This window comes from Denticeps clupeoides, chromosome 17, assembly GCF_900700375.1.
Source record: "Denticeps clupeoides chromosome 17, fDenClu1.1, whole genome shotgun sequence".
Taxonomy (NCBI): Eukaryota; Metazoa; Chordata; class Actinopteri; order Clupeiformes; family Denticipitidae; genus Denticeps; species Denticeps clupeoides.
Window position 1 is genome coordinate 16,121,335 of NC_041723.1, and position 19,075 is coordinate 16,140,409.

A 19,075-nucleotide genomic window follows, 5' to 3' on the forward strand; every position below is an offset into this window, starting at 1 on the left:
TTAAAAAAGAGAAAGAAACCCATGCTCAGTCTAATAGGTAGAATTGTTCAAATTGTTCTGTTGTTTGCATGAGAGCTTTTAGAATATTTTTTTTTAAAAGCATCATCATTATATTACATATAATTGCGTTTTAATATAAACTGCACTTTTTATTGTGCATTAAATGGTCTACTACGTTTTGGCAGAATTATAATATTTATTTAATGTTCTTATGATTAGTCAGTTGGTTTCGAATAAAGAGCTTTTTGCAAATCTGCAAAATGTTCTAAAGCGAATTTAATTTGTCATTTTTTTTATTCACCAATGAGAATTTTTTTCCATACTTTAAAATGTTGTATGTAATGTTATATATGTATATATATATTATAAATGTTACACATGTCCCTTTGAAATATTTGTACTTGGTTAAATTGTTGGTTAAATTGCTGAACTGCATCTGAGGCGGAGTTTGTGTAAATTGCGCATGAGACGCATAATTGTTCCTCTTTATTAATTGCCTGTCACTTTCTGTCACTGTTCCAGTTTGAATTGCTGATGAGCAATATTTAATTAGGCTTAATTTCAGTAAATGCTCGTGTAATGACGTTTTGAACGTGGTTTCTCGCCTCTGGCCACGTTCCTGTCTCTACCACCTCGCCAAATTCGGTTTTATGTCCGCTTCATAAGATCTGTTATTAATCATCAAATGATATTGCACAAGAAAACGTGTGTAAACAAAGTCGTGCGAAACGAAGGAAAAACAAACGAACATATCTGTCGGATAATTCGTTTTAATCGCAGTTATTATCGGTTTTAGCCCGGAGCTTCGTTAATCGCCGCTTCCCATCCCGTCTGCATTCCGCCCCATAACTCGATTATCCGCCGATCGGCTCTGCAGGACGAGTTTTAATAACGCCCCGTCGCCGCCCACTGACCCGAGGTCCAAATAAACCCCTTCGGCCCGTCGCCATTCAGCGGATCGTTTGCAGGTGATGCCGGGGGCAGATAAGACGCCGCCGATCCCCGTCCCCCGTCTAGAGGGCCGCGGGGTCACAATCCGGTTTACACCCGAAAACCACTTTCGAATCACGACACGCCATTCGCTCCACAGTTCAGCTCTTTAGGAATTCAATCCAAAAAGCTTTTGTTTTTATTTTTTTTAATCGTAAAATGTATTGCTGTATCTGTCAAAAGTTGATCTGTTGGCGTCCATCTTCACCGACCGGTTCTATTTTTATTCTATTCTGTTTCGTTGATATTAATTTATTCTCTAATTGGCTTAACTAATTGTGCTGATTGTCATGGCAACAGGAACGCGATTGGCTGCTTCGTTCACACGGCGGAAACGGCGCCTCGAGGCCGCGAACTCGGCGGCGTTAAAGGCGTTTATTAATAAAATAAAATAAAACAAAATTGGAGATGAGATTTCTTTTCAAACCTATACGTCGATGCACTTTAAACGCAGGCCACTCGCTGAAATATTAGCGTCAAAAAAGGATTAAAAAACAAAATAAAAAGAGTAAATATTGTATCAAACAGGCTTAATCAAAATATCATGGAGACCGAAAAGTCATTCACTAATATTTAATTCTACCCAGAACTTACCAATAACTTACTCTCTCTCTCCGCCATGTTTTTTGGCTTTTTTTTCAGTCTTGTTTTTTTTTTTTTTTTTTTTTTTTTTTAATGAACAGTTTTTTTTTTATCGCTCAGTAACGTGATGACGTAAACAAATTCTATCCATATAAACGAGTAACATATATCTTTTCAGTATAATCGTCCATATGTTTATCATGCAGAGTTTCTCAGACATAAACAGCACTTAACATAGTTTATTAAGGTCATTTCATATTTTTTCCCGTACGGACGCTTGTCCTGACAATAAATAACAATAACTTACTTTTTTTTCTTGAGAAGATCAAACAATCAGTCTTCCATCCGATATTTTTTTTTTTTTTTTTACAAGAGTCCGTTATAACACCATCCTCGGAGATCATGCGCATTAAGACCGATATGTCTCTCTCTCTCTCTCTCTCTCTCTCTCTCTCTATAGGAAATATCTTGTTGATAAATGTCGTTACTGAACACTGGTAAAACAGGTAAAAAGAGTCTGCAGCCCATACCCGAGATCGGAAGGCTTTTCCCGTATATTCCTCATGGGGCGGGTCGGGGCGTGGCGGGTTCAGGTGCATCCGGGTAAAAAGTCTCGGTGTTTGGCAAACCGTTATCTTCGGAGTAAGATCCCGCCGGAGGTGTCGCGAGAGTTAATCCCGTTTCCTTCGGAGGCTGTGAGGTCGCTGGTTCTCATGCAGGGCCGCGGGAGGAACATGCTGGGACAGGAGCCGTCGGGGATGGACCGATCTCACGTTTCCACGGGGCTGGGGACCATGCTGTTCGGGGTGTCGGGTAGCTGCGACGACAGGGAGGTCACGTCGCTGCCCGAAGAGTTACCCAGGGAGCCCGATTCCGAAAAGGACACCTCCAAGGGAAAGTGGGAAAATTAGCCCAGAAAGCGACACGAATGCTCCACAACACTGAACAAAATGCCGCCAGTCGCGGTTCTAAGAAGTTGGACAGACCAGCTGCTGGAAAGCCGGCTGGTCCAGGTCGCTCTGCAGGGCGAACTCGCTGAGCGCCTTCCACGGCGGCTGGTAGGTCTGCACCTCCACCGGGTTCCCCTGCACGGCGGTGTCGTGCCGGATCGGGCTGCCCGCCACCAGCGGCGTTCCCGTCAGGCCCTGCAGGTTCTGCACAGTCACACGCCGGCGCTTAGAACGAGCGCTCCAACAGCACAGACATTCTTTTAATACGATTCAGAGATTCCATTCAATATTTACACGTGTATGTATTTATTTAAAAAGCATTTTTTTAAATAATACATTAGCTATCATGAGATGCTAAATGCATTAGAAAACAACACTATATTTATAAAAATAAATAAACATAATACACACACACACACACACACACACACACACACACACTGACGTAATACCAACTGAGCAGAACAGCTTTAAATGAGTTGTCCATTATATGCATGTATTTGTGTGTGTGTGTGTGTATATGAACAGTGTGTAGAAGTATATGAGCTGCATGTATTTGTGTGTGTATATAAAAACCAGTGTGTAGAAGTATATGAGTTGCATGTATTTGTGTGTATATATAAAAACCAGTGTGTAGAAGTATATAAGTTGTCTGTTATATGCATGTATTTGTGTGTGTATATAAAAACCAGTGTGTAGAAGTATATGAGTTGCATGTATTTGTGTGTATATATAAAAACCAGTGTGTAGAAGTATATAAGTTGTCTGTTATATGCATGTATTTGTGTGTGTATTTATATATAAAAACAGAGTGTAGAAGTATATGAGTTGCATGTATTTGTGTATATATATAAAAACCAGTGTGTATAAGTATATAAGTTGTCTGTTATATGCATGTATTTGTGTGTGTGTGTATATATATATATAAAACCAGTGTGTAGAAGTATATGAGTTGCATGTATTTGTGTGTATATATAAAAACCAGTGTGTAGAAGTATATAAGTTGTCTGTTATATGCATGCATTTGTGTGTGTATTTATATATAAAAACAGAGTGTAGAAGTATACGAGTTGCATGTATTTGTGTGTATATATAAAAACCAGTGTGTAGAAGTATTTAAGTTGTCTGTTATATGCATGTATTTGTGTGTGTATTTATATATAAAAACAGAGTAGAAATATGAGTTGCATGTATTTGTGTGTATATATATATATAAAACCAGTGTGTAGAAGTATATGAGTTGCATGTATTTGTGTGTATATATAAAAACCAGTGTGTATAAGTATATAAGTTGTCTGTTATATGCATGTATTTGTGTGTGTGGTGTGTGTGTGTGTGTGTGTGTGTGTGTGTGTGTGTGTATATATATATATATATATATATATATATATATATATATATATATATATAAAACCAGTGTGTAGAAGTATATGAGTTGCATGTATTTGTGTGTATATATAAAAACCAGTGTGTAGAAGTATATAAGTTGTCTGTTATATGCATGTATTTGTGTGTGTATTTATATATAAAAACAGAGTGTAGAAGTATATGAGTTGCATGTACTTGTGTGTATATGTATAAAAACCAGTGTGTAGAAGTATATGAGTTGCATGTACTTGTGTGTATATGTATAAAAACCAGTGTGTAGAAGTAAGTATATGAGTATTTTCACCGTCTTGTCGCTGTGCTGCTGCTGCTGCAGCTGCTTCATCAGGATGCTCCTCTTCTTGTCCTTGCAGCGCTTGTTCTGGAACCAGACCCGGATGACGCGCGGGCTCAGGCCGGTCATCTCCACCAGCTGCTCCTTCATCAGCGCGTCCGGACGCGGGTTGGCGTTGTAGCAGGTCCGCAACGTGTGCAGCTGCTTCTCGTTCAGCACCGTCCGGACGCGCGTCGTCTTCTCCGACTGCTTGTGCGCGTGGTTCCGGTGCGGCGGCGGCGGCCTGACCGGCACGGGCTCTGCGGCGTCGTGGACCGATTATAATATAATATTACATATGCATGCTATACTATCAATAAATGTCATCATTTATTTTACGTGGAGTATAAGCAACATGAAACGTCCTCGGTATGGAAAGCAGTGGCCACTGACCCGCCATGTGCAGCGGCCTGCCGGAGTGCGCGTTCCCGGGGCTGACCGGGCTCCCCGCCGAGCTGCGCTCCAGCAGCAGGCCGTGGTCGGCGCGGCACAGCAGCTCCTCGTCCCGCAGGGAGAACTCGTCTCCCGGGAGGAGGTGCCTGCTGCACACGGAGCACCGGAAGCACTCCATGTGGTACACGTTGTCCCGGGCCCGCATCACCAGGTCGCTGCTGCAGAAGCCGACGTTGCATTTGGCGCACTTGATCCCGAACAGCCTGGCCGGGGGTGGGGGGGGATGATGATATTCATGTGAAACTGGAATTCTTTATTTCGCTGTAACCCCACCCCCCAGAAACCATGTGCACCCCCCCAAAAAATTGAAACCATTCCCAGGAATTAAAAAAAAAATGTTAATCTGTGACAACTCATCTTAAAATCTGTCACATTCCCATTCCAGTCTCCGACACACCCCAGACCCCTCTAATTAACCGACCAGCCACCATAATTAATACATTCGCGTTTTATTGCACCGTTATTTCCATCCTGTGCCATGCGCGGTTGTGCCATTTTACGCACCAAATCTATATTACGGGTTTGCCTCCTAACAGCGATATTCCCATTTTTTTTTTTTAGGGTGGGCACCTAGCTATTCCAAAAACAGTTCATATTCTCGCAAGTTAATGGAAACATTCGGGACACTGTTGCTCGCCAGCTTCACACCAGGAAGCGCGTAATCGAGACGCGTCCTAACCGTTTACGCATAAACATATTTTATATCACTGCAGCCAATAAAAAAAAATATATTGAAAACACTGTCCAGTCACCCTCACCACAACCGGTCACCCCTGCGTGGAGATGTGGGTGTCCCTGTCACGAACTGGCACGACGCGGAATTAAAACCACAGAACGGACAAGCGGAGTTCGAAATGACATTTTACACCAGATTTTTTTCCCCTGAATTCCAGAAGTCTGAAATCACAATTTTGTCCCCCACTCCGCCCCCCGTGGTGGTTACCTTACGTAATCCCTCTTGCAGTACGTCTTGCCGTCGCGCACGAAGCAAGTGCAGGTCTCGTCCAGGTACTGGCTGCACTCGGCGCACTTCAGGCAGGCTGCGTGCCACTCCAGGTCCGGGGAGACCCGCAGGATGTACTGGTCATGGATCTGACTTCCGCAGCCGACACACATGGCGATTCCGGGCTTCTCTGCGGGACGCACACGTTAGTGTCCCCACCTGCACCGCCACCGCCACCCCAGGGCGCGCTGCCTAACGCTGCACCACTGGCCGGTGTCTCTTTTCTGCAGTTACGACACAGTTTTATTCATCTAAAGGTAGAAACGTCTGGAATCTTCCCCTTAAAAAAAACGGCCCTGGATTTTCTTGACATTAAGCAAAATGACGCCTGTGCGCGTGCGCGTCGTATCGCATTTTATCGCGTTAACGCCATAAATATACCGATTAAAAATAAAAACCGCATCAAAAAAAAAAAAAAAAAAGAAAAGTAAGGAAAGGAAAAGAGAGAAAGAAAGCAGGCCACGGGAGACTTACTTTTGGAATGATCCCCCATATCACCCAAGAAAGAAGAATGGAGAAGGATATCCACCATACAGGAGGGATGGCGAACGCGGCGGGCGAAGAAGAAAAAATAAAACGAGTGGGAAACTGTCCCGTCCTCGGCTCGACTAATAACTTCACCCCGGCCCGCCAGCGGCGAGCTTTAGTGGGAAGAGCGACGTCCGACACGCAGCGTGACGTCACGCCCGACCCTGGACACGCATACGTCGCGAGACCTGGGGGAGGAGGGGGGGGGGGGGGTCAGCCTGCCCATGTGCAAAAAGTACAATAAACAAAATCACACCTACGTATGAACTATAACATCATATTTTTGCATGAATGTAATTAATTACGAGATGTTTTCTATATGACATCTATAGAGTTTTATATTATAGAGTTTTGCTTACATTAAACAAGGACCACGAACGAAGGTGTAAAACGACGCGTTGAGATTGTGTATTTTAATTAGGCTGTATAATAAACCATCGCAGCAAGTAGATTATTTAAGGGCAGAGGAGACTCGTTACGCGGTGGGTGCGTTTTCCACCAACCGGAGCGCCCTCTGCTGGACGAGCAACAGCGGCGCACATCTCTGCTGCTTTAAAACGTGAAGTTGGGGCTGCGCAAACATTTTTTTTTCACATTTTTACACATATTTATTTACAATAAATAAAACAAATTTAAAAAGAGCATTTCCACGTGGATTGGTGACGTGGTCATATGCCGTGTAAGTCCGGTGTAAGATAATTACATTAGAGAAAGAAAACGTTTCAAGTTGCTCACTCCTGCCGTACTCCTGCCGTACTCCTGGCGTAATCCTCAGCAAAGGGCACCGGGACGCCGCGGCGCGTTCTGGATGATGAATTATCAACGTTTTCCTGGGAGATGCGGACCGCAGCCATGGATGAAAACAGCAAGCGGGAAAATTGGTGCCTGTTTTCGTTTTCAGCGCTCAGAGGGAGTTTTTAATTTTACATTTTCTTTTTGATCTCTCATTTTTTAAATACTAGAAGACAGATGAGAGTCGGTCCTCCTCCTCCTCATCCTCCTCCTCCTTCGAGAGTGACCGTATGTCGAACCTCACCTTTGACATTGACCCTCACCCGTGCACAAATAAATCCACCTTCGCTGTAAATCTGCGCACTTTCCGCTTCCACTTTTTTTGATTAACGTGATTAACATTTTTCTCTGCGGATCAAGATGTTTTTCTTGTATTTTAATTATCCCTAACAGGCTTTAATTCGACGTTTTTATATATCCTTTGTTAAAAGCCAAAAAATGAATTGATTCGTTCGTTTGATTCGAGTAAGCGCTTGATATGTTGTGTGTGAATTGCCGCGCAGTAAACATTTAATTATGAAGAAAAAAAACGGAATAAAGCGGCTGTGATTTGGTGCGGAATGAATGGATGCGATCGGGGGAAAAGGAGAAAACAAACAAGCAGAAACATTTTTTTTGCGAAATGCAATTGCAGTTATTTATTTATGGACGCAGCTTTTTCGTTTTTCTTATTTATTTCATGAAATGCATGGCAAGACCGCCATGGCAGCTGTCTTTACGCTTTAATATACATGTTCATGTATGGATTCATGCACGATTCGTAAATCACATTTCAGATTTATCAAAACTAGGGCTAAATATATTAAAAATATATATTGCATTATATTCTGTAAACGTCGTTCAGATAAGAACGACGTCTTCTCTGAGTAACGATCAAATAATAAAAAAAAATGAACCGTGATGATAATGCATGTCATATGAAAAAAAAACAGGATTATATGTAGTGGTTGTGGCCTGGTTGGATAAGACACCAGAAGACCACAAAATCCCAGGTTCGAACCCCACTTACTACCATTGTGTCCCTGAGGAAGACACTTGAGTGTCTCCAGGAGGACTGTCACTACCGACTATAAGTCGCTCTGGATAAGGGTGTATAAATGGTGTAATGTATCGTAACGTGAATGTATCGTGTGAATTATACGGAACACACTTCAGGCTGCACATACAGCAGTGGCCAGTTCTGAATGAAAAGTTCAGTTCGCAGGTCCGGCTCCGGCGCTGGAAGTTTAAGGCTGCGGCTTTGAACTCCTCGGCCGCAGAGTGCACGCGGAGTGCGCGGTCATACTCGGTTCGGGCCGGGCGGGGAGTGGCCATCTTCCTCCGTCACCCTCCCCGATTTATTACGTCCGACGAGCGCCTCCCCTTCACAGCTCATAGCTGGACGCCCCTTTTAGCCCCAGTTCCGGCGGTCGGCGCGGGGACCTGATCCCGGATCTGCTTGTGGATGCTGACTGGGCGGCGAAGAGGAACCGAAGCCGATCCTGGATCTGCTGTTAATAAACAAGACGGAAGCGGAAGTTCGTGGATATGAGATCTCGTGTCTCGCGAGAGTTCATTTCACCTCCGCTGTGTCCGCTCGGTTCATGGTCTGGGTGGAAACAGCCAGTTACCGAATATGCTCAAAGCAATTAACAAGACAAACCTGAGGCACTTGGTAAACTGTGTTCGTTTTCTGTATTCGGGATATTTTAGCTGCTTTCAGTCATTAATACCCTGTCACGTTGAGTATGCTGTAAAATTCGCTAATGCGCATATTAGCAGTAGACTGCTAGCATGTATTATCGCAGTTAAGTAATGAGGATTTTATCGACATCAAAGTTAGCAGTCAGCGACGTAATTTGCTTTTTACCGCTTCTCTGTTAAATGAACCCGCGACCCCTCCGTTCCGACGCGGTCCTCACGATTTGACCTCCTGCAGCTGGACCTTGTGCACCGATGGTTGAGTGGAGGTCAGAGTTTAGACCTGGCGTCCTCTGTCGCGATTTGACCTCCTGCACATGGACCTTGTGCACCGATGGTTGAGTGGAGGTCAGAGTTTAGACCTGGCGTCCTCTGTCGCGATTTGACCTCCTGCACATGGACCTTGTGCACCGATGGTTGAGTGGAGGTCAGAGTTTAGACCTGGCGTCCTCTGTCGCGATTTGACGTCCTGCAGCTGGACCTTGTGCACCGATGGTTGAGTGGAGGTCAGAGTTTAGACCTGGCATCTTCTGCCACGGTGTCATCAGAGCGCAACCTCTAATATCGCATGTCTTCACCACTGTTGATCTCCACTCTACAACAAACCAGCTGACTTGTGATAAAAACGTTCAGATCTGGTCAGTTCTTGTCTGGTCCACAGCATGAAGTGGTTGTACAAGCTGTGTGAATAATGCATGATGTAATTAGGTGGATAATGTAAAAAAAAATCTGGCAATGACGTTGTGTTCTGCAGACTGAGAAGTACAAATTTCTGCACCCTTGACATATAACCTGCAAACATGTCTGATATTTTGAACCTAGACCGTCCTCATCCAGAGATTCCAGAGCACTCTGGTTGTGGCCGAAATCAACAATGGCACGCTGACACCCATCACGTTGAACGCCGTCACGGCAGCATCCAAGCTCGGGGGGGAAGTGGCTTGTTTGGTTGCTGGTGCCAACTGTGCAAAGGTATGGTTTAATTCAACTAATGTCTCCAGATTATAAGTGTGCATTTATAACACGCTTTATTTTTGTGACTGTGTGTCCAACAATGCTTCCTGAATTCTGATATTCGTTCTCTTACAGGCGGCAGAACAGCTCTGTAAAGTTAAGGGTGTACAGAAGGTTCTGGTGGCTCAGCATGATACCTACAAAGGGGGATTGGCAGGTAAATAGTGGGAAATAATCAAAACTCATAACACGTCTCTTTAATTGCCAGTTTATTGTACCTCCATATTTGGGTGGCTGCAATAGTTATGTTACAAAAGAATATTACAATTCCACGAAGGCGCTATGGAGACGTTTGATGTAGTGGAAATTGTATTAATGGTTGTGATTCACATTAATACAACTATTTAACACAAAAGTGTTTCGTTTGCTGAATAATAGAGGAGTTGACACCTTTAATCCTGGCGACACAGCAGCAGTTCAAGTTCACCCACATCTGTGCTGGAGCCTCTGCTTTTGGGAAGGTAAGTCATTAACTAATGAAGCAACAGTCTCTAAATTACAGGTGCACATAAACTTTTAAACACATACCTGCTCATACCTAGTCCATCAAACCAACTCAAGACCAGTGCAGTCCTCGCTATATGAATGTACAATGCATTTATATTTAGGCGCCGTTATCCAGAGCGCCTTACAATCAGTATTGGGGACAGTCAGGGTTAAGTGTCTAGCTTGGGGACACAATGTTAATAAGTGGGGTTTGAACCTGGGACTTTGTGGTGTCTAATGCACTGAACGGCAATTATGTAACTGACTATGTTGTTCGATTGCTATACAGTTTTCATTTTCAATATTTCTGAATGTTTTCTTCAAATTGGATGCCGCATAGATTGAGCCATTTAATTCTGCAGCATTAAATGCTCTAATTACAGTACCTTGCTTCCTAGCATTTTCTTGGGGTACACTGACTATCACTCAGATACAACCTGTTTTGATAGAAGAACTTTAACTGGGTTTTACTGTAACTCACAACTCATTACTACAACAGGCCGTATATGTTATTTCACTCATAAACCATGTTTATTGTGCCGAGTATCAGAGCTAACAAGCCTAGTACATTAGAAACTGGAACCAATCTTCTCATGAAGCCATGTGTACAGATAAAAGTTTTTTCCATTAGACATAATAAGGTCAAGTTCAGGACCATACCACTGATCTACAGCAGCAATCTCTGACACTAACTAACCCTACGTATCAGTCAGCATTGTTTGGCCAAGTTCAATATTAATTTCCTGTCTACATGCTGTATGCCTTTATTAAAAACCAAATCAGTTTTTTTTTCAGTTTGTAGTGGCTTTTTCGAGCTTCTAAGGATAATGCATGTAGTGATGCATAGTTCACTATTTCAGCCCTGTAATCTGTCATCTGTGAGACAAACTGTCAGATTGCAGATCTAATGGTATTTAAATTGAATTGTAAAGGCATTAAAACAATATCTTCCATAGTGCAACCCCAGACCAAACAGACAAATTAGTCTAAATTTTCCCCACGGATGGAGCAGACTCTGTGTGATGGATCCTGTGATGGATATGGTTTCCTTTTATTAGAATATAAAATACTTAAGTGACTACCGTTAAATATTTCTCCGACACAGAGTAAACCTATAGATGTTTGCAGGACATGTTGAAATCATGAAATATTTAATCATATTGCTCTTGTAGAAAATGACACACAAGCATTTTAAACATAAATATATCTTTCTATTTAGTTTTATTTATTTTGCTGAAGGCCGCAACGATTTTCTATTGCACACAAATTAATATTACATTTATTGGCAATTATTATAGTTATTTTGAGGCAAGGTAATCGTTTGTGGATTGTTGCAGAATCTGCTGCCCAGAGTGGCTGCCAAGCTGGACGTCGCTCCAGTTTCAGACATCATTGAGATCAAATCCCCGGACACCTTCGTCCGGACCATCTATGCCGGTAAATGGCCGAACTAATCTGAGATCTTATTAGAATCTTTCTGCATGTTCTCTGCACTTCAGTCCCTTTTATTAACTGTTTAGATTTGCCCAACATTTGACCATTTTTACTGAAATTTCAGATGAGTTTTGTACTTCTTTACTGGTAATTTCTTACTTCCAGGACTGCTTTTCAGAGCAGCTCTTATGTCCTTTTGCTCCCTCAATTTACTACTGCTGCCACGGTCCCCCAGAATCTCACATAAATTTGAGTTCTCTCCCTGTCATCCAAATTTGCATTTGGTCATGATTTATTAAAGGTTCATTGGTGCAGATCAGACAGCAAGTGCACTTAGCCAGAAAATTCACATGCTGATTATTAGATCAATATGTAAGGATGCGTGATGCACTGGTATAGCATTTCCAAATTGAAATGTCCCGAAAGTTGTTTTATTGGTGAATCTGATGGAATGCATTCCTCAGAAAGCTTTTTGCGGAAATCACGTTTCCAAATTCAGTTTTTTTTTTTTTGTTTGTTTCTGCTTGCATTTAAAAAAGGAACGTGTATTATAAAAAGCTTCAAATTATACTAGCCACTTAATTTTTGGCAAGCTCCAGAGGCTGTTGTAAGAAATATTGTTCAGACAGGGTTTATTTAAGTTGAAGGCTTATATCGGATCGCAATGAGATTGCGCCGCGCAATACATTTCATGTCTCGTGAATTTCTGACATTATTGATCTTGAGTCTTATGCCGTCTGTATTTCTCGTTTTGCATTTCAATGCGTGAGCTGTGTACTTTTTATACAGACGTAGCGTACTGCCGCAGTTTGTTAATGTCGCCTCGTTGAGAATTCGCCAGTTGTTAATGAGACTAGACAGTGACAGAAAATAATCCATGCTACATTTTTAATTAAAAATAAGATTGCGTGTTGGATTTTTAATGCTGCTTCTTCATTGTGTTTGCTGCAGGGAATGCCCTCAGCACCGTCAAGTGCAATGAAAGCGTCAAGGTCTTCACCGTTCGAGGGACCTCCTTTGAGGCTGCGCCCAGCGAGGGGGGCAGCGCTGCATCAGAGAGCGGTGCGGACCCCTGAAACCACACGTCTCCAGCCGACTCACGCACAGCCACTCACCTCGGCTCTTTGTTGTCATGATGTCTTTTTATCCACCTTGATCCTGCACCCAGTGCTCTTAAGAATTTAGGAGCTGTGTATACACTATATATATACAAGACCTGGCCCGCACTGTTTTACTAGAGCACATTGTTTTAGAAAGTTTGTTTTAATAGATGTGAAATTTATTCAAGGTGAACATTTAAAGAGCGTATATCTCCCGTTTTATGGGCCTCTTTGATGTGGCTCTTTGTTTTGCTCCATGTCTTTGTAGTTTCTCCGTCCTCCCCTGTGGGCCTGTCAGAGTGGGTAGAACAGAACTTAACCAAGACCGACCGTCCTGAGCTGACCAGCGCTAAAGTGGTTGTTTCTGGAGGTATGAGTTGAGGCAGAGCAATGCACAGCCAGCCTGAGAACGGATGCAATGAGTTCAATACCGACCGGTAAAACGTTTAATAAGAAAAGTTCTAGTGCCACAAATTTCATATCAGTCAGTCGTCAGAATGTTGCAAATATGCTGCTATACACATTTTTTTGTATAAAAAAAGTTGTAATGTACTCATATTTATGAGTGTGGTATTTCAGACATTTATTTACATATTTATTTTTAGATACTATGGATATTTCTGATATAATATTTTGGAGCATAGCATCTTTCACTAATTATATAGATGCTATTTCAGGCTTCTCTTTAGAAAGAAATGTGAAACAGCCTGTTTATTTAGTATCAATTTATTTATATAGATGCTGGCGTCCCTAACCAGTTATCTTGTAATTAATAGCAAGAGATGGTACAGTTTAAGACGCTTGCGCTAAATATGGAAAAGTATGCAGTCATAAAAAAAAAAAAATTAATAAATAAAATAAAATTGATTGTTTAAATACATCTTTGGTGCGACCTTTTGTGTCTGTCTTTGTGACAGGACGAGGCCTGAAGAGTGGGGAGAACTTCAAGCTGCTGTATGACCTGGCAGACAAAATGAATGCTGCGGGTACGAGTGTATCTAATGTGAAGAGGAGAAAAGCATTTACAAAACTGAACAAGAGTCTGATGACAGCAAATCCTGTGTGATTCTGGGCCATGTGGCTTTTAAAGTGTTAAAATGTGTTGGGAGTACCCTGCCTCAGCTCAGTCTACCCCACTCTGTCCGTAGTTGGAGCCTCTCGAGCCGCCGTGGATGCTGGCTACGTCCCTAATGACATGCAAGTGGGACAGACTGGAAAGATCGTGGCTCCAGTAAGTGACTGAGACACACACACACACACACACACACAGTATCTGTGACTGCACTGTTACAACTGTACAAAAACCATACAAGCATAAAGGGGCATTCTGCACTCTCCGACTGACTGTACCATGAGATAAAACGACCGCCGCCTCTCAAACACCACAGATTTTTTAAAGGGGGGGTGCAGATAAAGATGGATCATTGTTGCCCTTTAAAAAGGTTAATTTTCCATTATCCAGTTCAAGTGGGACCTCCCAACTGTCATTATCCACACATTAGAGCTGCATAGACCTACTGAAATGTAGTTAATGGCACATTCGAGGTCCTAAATGATTTACCAGAGCCATTAGTGAGCAGACTGCTGTGATGTCTGCCCAGGGCTCAAACTAGGCGATTTAGCCTAAACCCAGATTCTCTAAATGTTATGACAAGCTTGTCCTATGTGGCTGTTGTGTTCTCCTGTTCAGCCTGAATAAAGGCTCAGTTCCATTCACATATGTCCCTTATTGAAATATTGCAGTTCCAATATTAATACTGAGTTAGAAACATTGTAACTCTATATATTTGTACTTTATTATTTGTATTACTGGGATTCTGGTTGTGCTGAAAATTCACATGCTGTAATTCACAGACACCCATTTTCTACAAACACTTTATGGAGAGGAGATGATGATGATAATAATAATATCCAGTAATTTCAGATCGTCTACATAATGCATTACCCGGTCGTGAATGTTTCCGGTTTGTATATGACACAACAGCTCAGAAAATAGCACCACGTGGTACACTGATGTGCTGGCACAGGATGGGTGAAATAGTTGTGTATTTGTGTTTGACAATGTGTTTTACACTTGTGTTTCAGTCTCCCCTTTCTTGGTGTAAGATGTATTCTCTTTGTCTTCAAGGTGATACCTCAGGGTCAGTAGTTGTTAGTTAGCTTTTGGAAACTTGCATGATAAATGGCCCATGCAGCAGATAGAGGATCCGTAATGGGCAGCGTCTAAAACATGAAGCCTGTATTGTTTTGGTAATGTAAGAGGAGTTGGACTATGCTTGAGTGAAGATGGATGTTGGTCCTGTCCACATTTGGACAACAGCTTGCCAATGTTATAGATAGGCTGTAATGCTATCTGAGGTCTTCCACTCCTCTCCAGGGAACTCCACAATAGCAGGGCATCAGCTAAACTGCCAGATATTACAATAAATTTGACTGGATGTTTCTTCCAGTTTGGGACAATTTTGGTTTGCGTGCAATTTGAAAAATGTCCTGAAAATCAAAGCCAGACCAATATATCTCATCATATGGTGCTACACTTTCATGGTAAATGAGACTTTAGGTGAATATGTATATTATAAATCATTTCAGTGTTGGCTGGCTCCCTCCCTAGCGAAGGTGAACGTGAAGTGGTTGTCATTGTGAAACACTGCAGCTCAGCACATGGTGACACAATGAAATGTGTCCTCTGCTTTTAACCACCACCCTTGGTAAGCGGTGGGCCGGATCCACCTTGGCGGATCGGGATTCGAACCGGCAACCTTCTGATTACGGGGCCGCTTCCTTAACCGCTAGGCCACCACTGACCCTAATAGTGTAGTTTGATGTCCTGAAATTTGCAGAACTTTCCCACCACTTTTTGGAACTGCCGTGTGCCCCTTGTTAGTATGTGCACGGTGGTCTGGATTGTGTAGGTTAGTCACCAGTAAGCATCTCTTACCAAGACCAATAAGTTTACAACGATCGGAATTTCCCGTGGAGCTGCTGCCCGTGACGTCGTGGCCCTCCACCTCAGACGGAGGCGAGTCCTAGATTGACAGTGGCCTCCTGACTGTAATATCGGGCCCCGGCTTTTAGGCGTCCAGCAGACTTGTGTTCACAAATTGATGCGCTGCTCCTGTGAGACTGCGGCAGCCACATTAAACAGCACTGAAATATTCATATGGAAGTGCATTAAGCAGAGAGCCACTGATGTGCTGGTCCCCCCCCGGGGAGGGGAGGGGGCGTGTGAAGGGAGGGAGACGGCGGGGGTGAAGTGCAGGGTGGGTTGGGGTGGGGTAGTACCCTGCACTCTTGCCAGATACCCCAAGTGCTTTCCTTTTGGAGTGATTGTGGTTACTGGGCTGAACCAGGACTTTGGGAAGTCTAGTTGTAAGGGGTTGTCATACGAATGGGACATACATACATACAACAATTTTTTTTGTTATTTGGAAAATGCATGTAACTTTATCAATTTCTACTATTTCACATTTTTGCCACCTTCAACATATTCATTCCCCTGAAACACGCTTGCTATTAAATTACTGCTGTAGGTGCAGAGTACATTTGACAACAGACGAGAGGTCGACGTTAAAATGGGCCGATCCCGTCGCCGCAGCCTCGTTTCCACTCGCTCGCACCTTGTGAACCGATGGCGCTCAACTTGGCTAATTGAAACAGGGCACATTTGTACTTGGCGCGGCGTTGCCTCAGGCGTCAACTGATTAAGGCTGTTCTGAACACGGCCCCGAAATCATATTCAATTAGACCAATACATTTAGCAGATCATGCAAGACAAAATAGGTCAATGTTGGGAAATAGAAGCAACGTGGATTTTGGCGGGAGGGAATTTGATCGTTTGAAGTGCATGATGTGTGTGTTTTAATGTTTAATGCTCTTTTCAATTGCAGGAACTGTACATTGCTGTCGGAATATCTGGAGCGATCCAGCATTTGGCAGGAATGAAAGATAGCAAGGTATTATTTATCAAGCAAAATCACGATCGATCGGCAAGTTATTTTTGCTGTAAGAGGAGAACCCAGTCGTTGCCATGCCAACAGTCTTTTTCTCTAGCATAGCGACTGCCAAATGAGCTCTGTCTCCATCTAGATTTGTAGTGCGCCCAGTAAAAATGTGTTCAAAGAAAAGCTTTTTTTTGGTTCTGACCTCTATGTATAATTCATTTGCATTTTCCCTTCGTTTCTCCGACTCACTGGTGTGTTTTTCGTGTTCCATCACACACGATCAGGACACTCACATCTGAAAAGTTTTTCCTGAGATTCCCTTACTGGCTTCCACTCGCTCAGAATGAAATCTAGCCTCCTATAAGTTGTGCAATACACGTCCCTGACTTTTTAACCAAAATAAATCGAATTTACGTTCCTGAATGAGCCCACTGTTTGTTAGAGGTGGTTTAGAAGGGTGTATTTTAAACATTTTTTTTTTTATTGCCTTCTTGTAAAGAATCTCTCATCTCTCTTCTCTCACTAGACAATTGTGGCCATTAACAAAGATCCGGAGGCGCCCATTTTTCAGGTTGCCGATTTCGGCTTGGTTGCCGATCTGTTCAAGGTGAGGAATCTCAGCCTCTTGTTACACCCCTCCAGAGTTAAGCTCAGTCACAAACAGAATGAAATTTTCTCTCACCCGCGATCCAGACAAATCAATCACGCGCTTAAACAACCGAAGGACCCTCCCATAAGTGCACCTGTCCAGGACACAGACCATGTCAGAGACGGGCAAAAAATAAAGTCAGGAGAAATACCATTTCGCTGATAAATTTTGCACGATGCATTATTCCACCTAATGGAAATGTGTATCTGTTAAATTATTGACTCCCTGAATTAATCAGCAGAGAGTTTGAGCAGGGCCGCTGCCGTGTCTTCAGAGGGCGAGAGCAAGGGAGGAAGAGGAGGGTAAAAGAGACAGACAGAGAGCAGTGGGGCAGGGGGGTGGAAATAGGGCAAAACATGATATAGAGCCCATCTAAAAACTAACTGATTGTTGATCGTGGTGACAAGTTACTTTTCACTCTGATTTAGTCGCCAACAGGTTTTTTTTTTTTTCTCCCCTCTTCTTCCCCCTCTTCTCTCTTTTTTTACCCCACTGTGGCACATGAGGCACCTGGTGCCAGGGCCCTGGCACCCGCTCAAGCTGGGCCGTGTGTAAAAGTAGGAGCTTTTATTTTGCCGTGTTTGCCCTGTCGTTCATCTTTTATTTAACCGCGCGGGCTCCGGACTCGGGTAGGTGTGTGAGGGAAGTCTGTAAAAGTGATTGGTAGTAATAGCCAGTGGCTGCAGGGCTGTGACCCGCTGGTTATCGGCTTACATGCGATCGCAGCTCGGATAGCTGATTAAAATGGATGGGCTTTCTCCTCTTCCTCAGCTGGGGGAAAATGATCCCGGAGACATAATCGGGTGATTGAGGTTTTTTTTTTTTTTTTTTTTCGGCTGCCTCGCGCTGCTCTTGAGTGCCAACGGTGCCGGCTGATATTTTTAGCCCAGGTTGCAGTGTTGTCACGCTGTATTCTGAATCTTAATTAACAAGGACTTCTTGAATGGGGGGAAAGAAGACCGGATTTTGTGGTTTGTAATGGGCTAACACTGGTTAGTCTTTGATAACCAACACACTAGACTGTTCTTAAGCAACCATAGTGCATTTAATACCACACGGTCTGCATTAATTAACTTTGTGCTTCTCACCACAGGCTGTTCCAGAGATGACTGCAGCATTGAGCAAGTAAAGCACGCTGGGTGGAGCCATCTGAGTCTCATATGTTTTTTTTTTTTGTCATCGGGGCCTTACGAAGCATCTGCAGCAGACATTTATGTCCTCTGTCTCTGCAACTCCCGGAAAACACGGAACTTATTCCTTTATCCATCGGCATCCAGAGACCTGCAGCTCTGTAATGCCCTTAGTGAAACGTAGGAGAGCATTAGGAGGCCAGGTTCTTTATTTGTGTAAAGTGTAAATTAGGTTGGAGTCATCATAATAAATACCATAGTATGAAAATATTACTGCTGTCTTTATTTTATTTATTATTTTATATCTCTCTCTCTCTCTCTCTTTCTCTCTCTCTCTCTCACATGAACATTTAAAACTTTTTATTTGTGCTTCACTTTGTGGTAAATGAAACATCGACTATCTCTTTCTGTAAATTTTTCTTTTCCCTTTTTCAAAGTTGAGTATCTACAACATATATATATAATAATTAATTTAAACAATATTTTTAAAATGACAGCGGTTTTGAAAATTTGCTGAAAGACTGGATTCAGACTGAAAACTGAGCATGGCAAGAGTTCCGTAAAGGTTTCTCCACTGCCGTATATATATGAGTCTCAGTAAATTTTCAATTCTGGCTGGTAAATTAAAACTATGAATTAATGTG

General features: G+C 42.8%; 2 protein-coding genes across 2 annotated transcripts; one reads left to right on the forward strand and one right to left on the reverse strand.

The window, feature by feature from the left end:
- Positions 1 to 1,923: 1,923 nt before the first annotated feature.
- isl2a (ISL LIM homeobox 2a) lies at positions 1,924 to 6,314 on the reverse strand. Its single transcript, XM_028958497.1, has 6 exons — positions 6,152 to 6,314; positions 5,618 to 5,807; positions 4,615 to 4,877; positions 4,195 to 4,481; positions 2,559 to 2,726; positions 1,924 to 2,458 (listed from the first exon to the last, which is right to left on the reverse strand). The coding sequence occupies exons 1-6, from the start codon at positions 6,207 to 6,209 to the stop codon at positions 2,342 to 2,344; spliced, it is 1,083 nt and encodes a 360-aa protein (XP_028814330.1). The 5' UTR covers positions 6,210 to 6,314; the 3' UTR covers positions 1,924 to 2,341.
- A 2,191-nt stretch (positions 6,315 to 8,505) lies between these two features.
- On the forward strand, positions 8,506 to 18,701 carry etfa (electron transfer flavoprotein subunit alpha). The gene is made up of 12 exons (XM_028959132.1): positions 8,506 to 8,651; positions 9,500 to 9,649; positions 9,767 to 9,848; positions 10,070 to 10,152; positions 11,515 to 11,614; positions 12,563 to 12,673; positions 12,980 to 13,081; positions 13,629 to 13,697; positions 13,860 to 13,942; positions 16,599 to 16,664; positions 17,179 to 17,259; positions 18,395 to 18,701. The coding sequence occupies exons 1-12, from the start codon at positions 8,613 to 8,615 to the stop codon at positions 18,428 to 18,430; spliced, it is 1,002 nt and encodes a 333-aa protein (XP_028814965.1). The 5' UTR covers positions 8,506 to 8,612; the 3' UTR covers positions 18,431 to 18,701.
- Positions 18,702 to 19,075: the final 374 nt, after the last annotated feature.

Coding starts and splice junctions, on each gene's coding strand:
- etfa (XM_028959132.1), top strand. CDS start 8,613: ATGCTCAAAGCAATTAACAAGACAAACCTGAGGCACTTG. Junction 9,650..9,766: donor CTGGTGCCAACTGTGCAAAG/GTATGGTTTAAT, acceptor GTTCTCTTACAG/GCGGCAGAACAGCTCTGTAA. Junction 10,153..11,514: donor GAGCCTCTGCTTTTGGGAAG/GTAAGTCATTAA, acceptor GGATTGTTGCAG/AATCTGCTGCCCAGAGTGGC.
- isl2a (XM_028958497.1), bottom strand. CDS start 6,209: ATGGTGGATATCCTTCTCCATTCTTCTTTCTTGGGTGATATGGGGGAT. Junction 5,808..6,151: donor TATGGGGGATCATTCCAAAA/GTAAGTCTCCCG, acceptor TGCGTCCCGCAG/AGAAGCCCGGAATCGCCATG. Junction 2,727..4,194: donor AGCAGCACAGCGACAAGACG/GTGAAAATACTC, acceptor GTGACTGTGCAG/AACCTGCAGGGCCTGACGGG.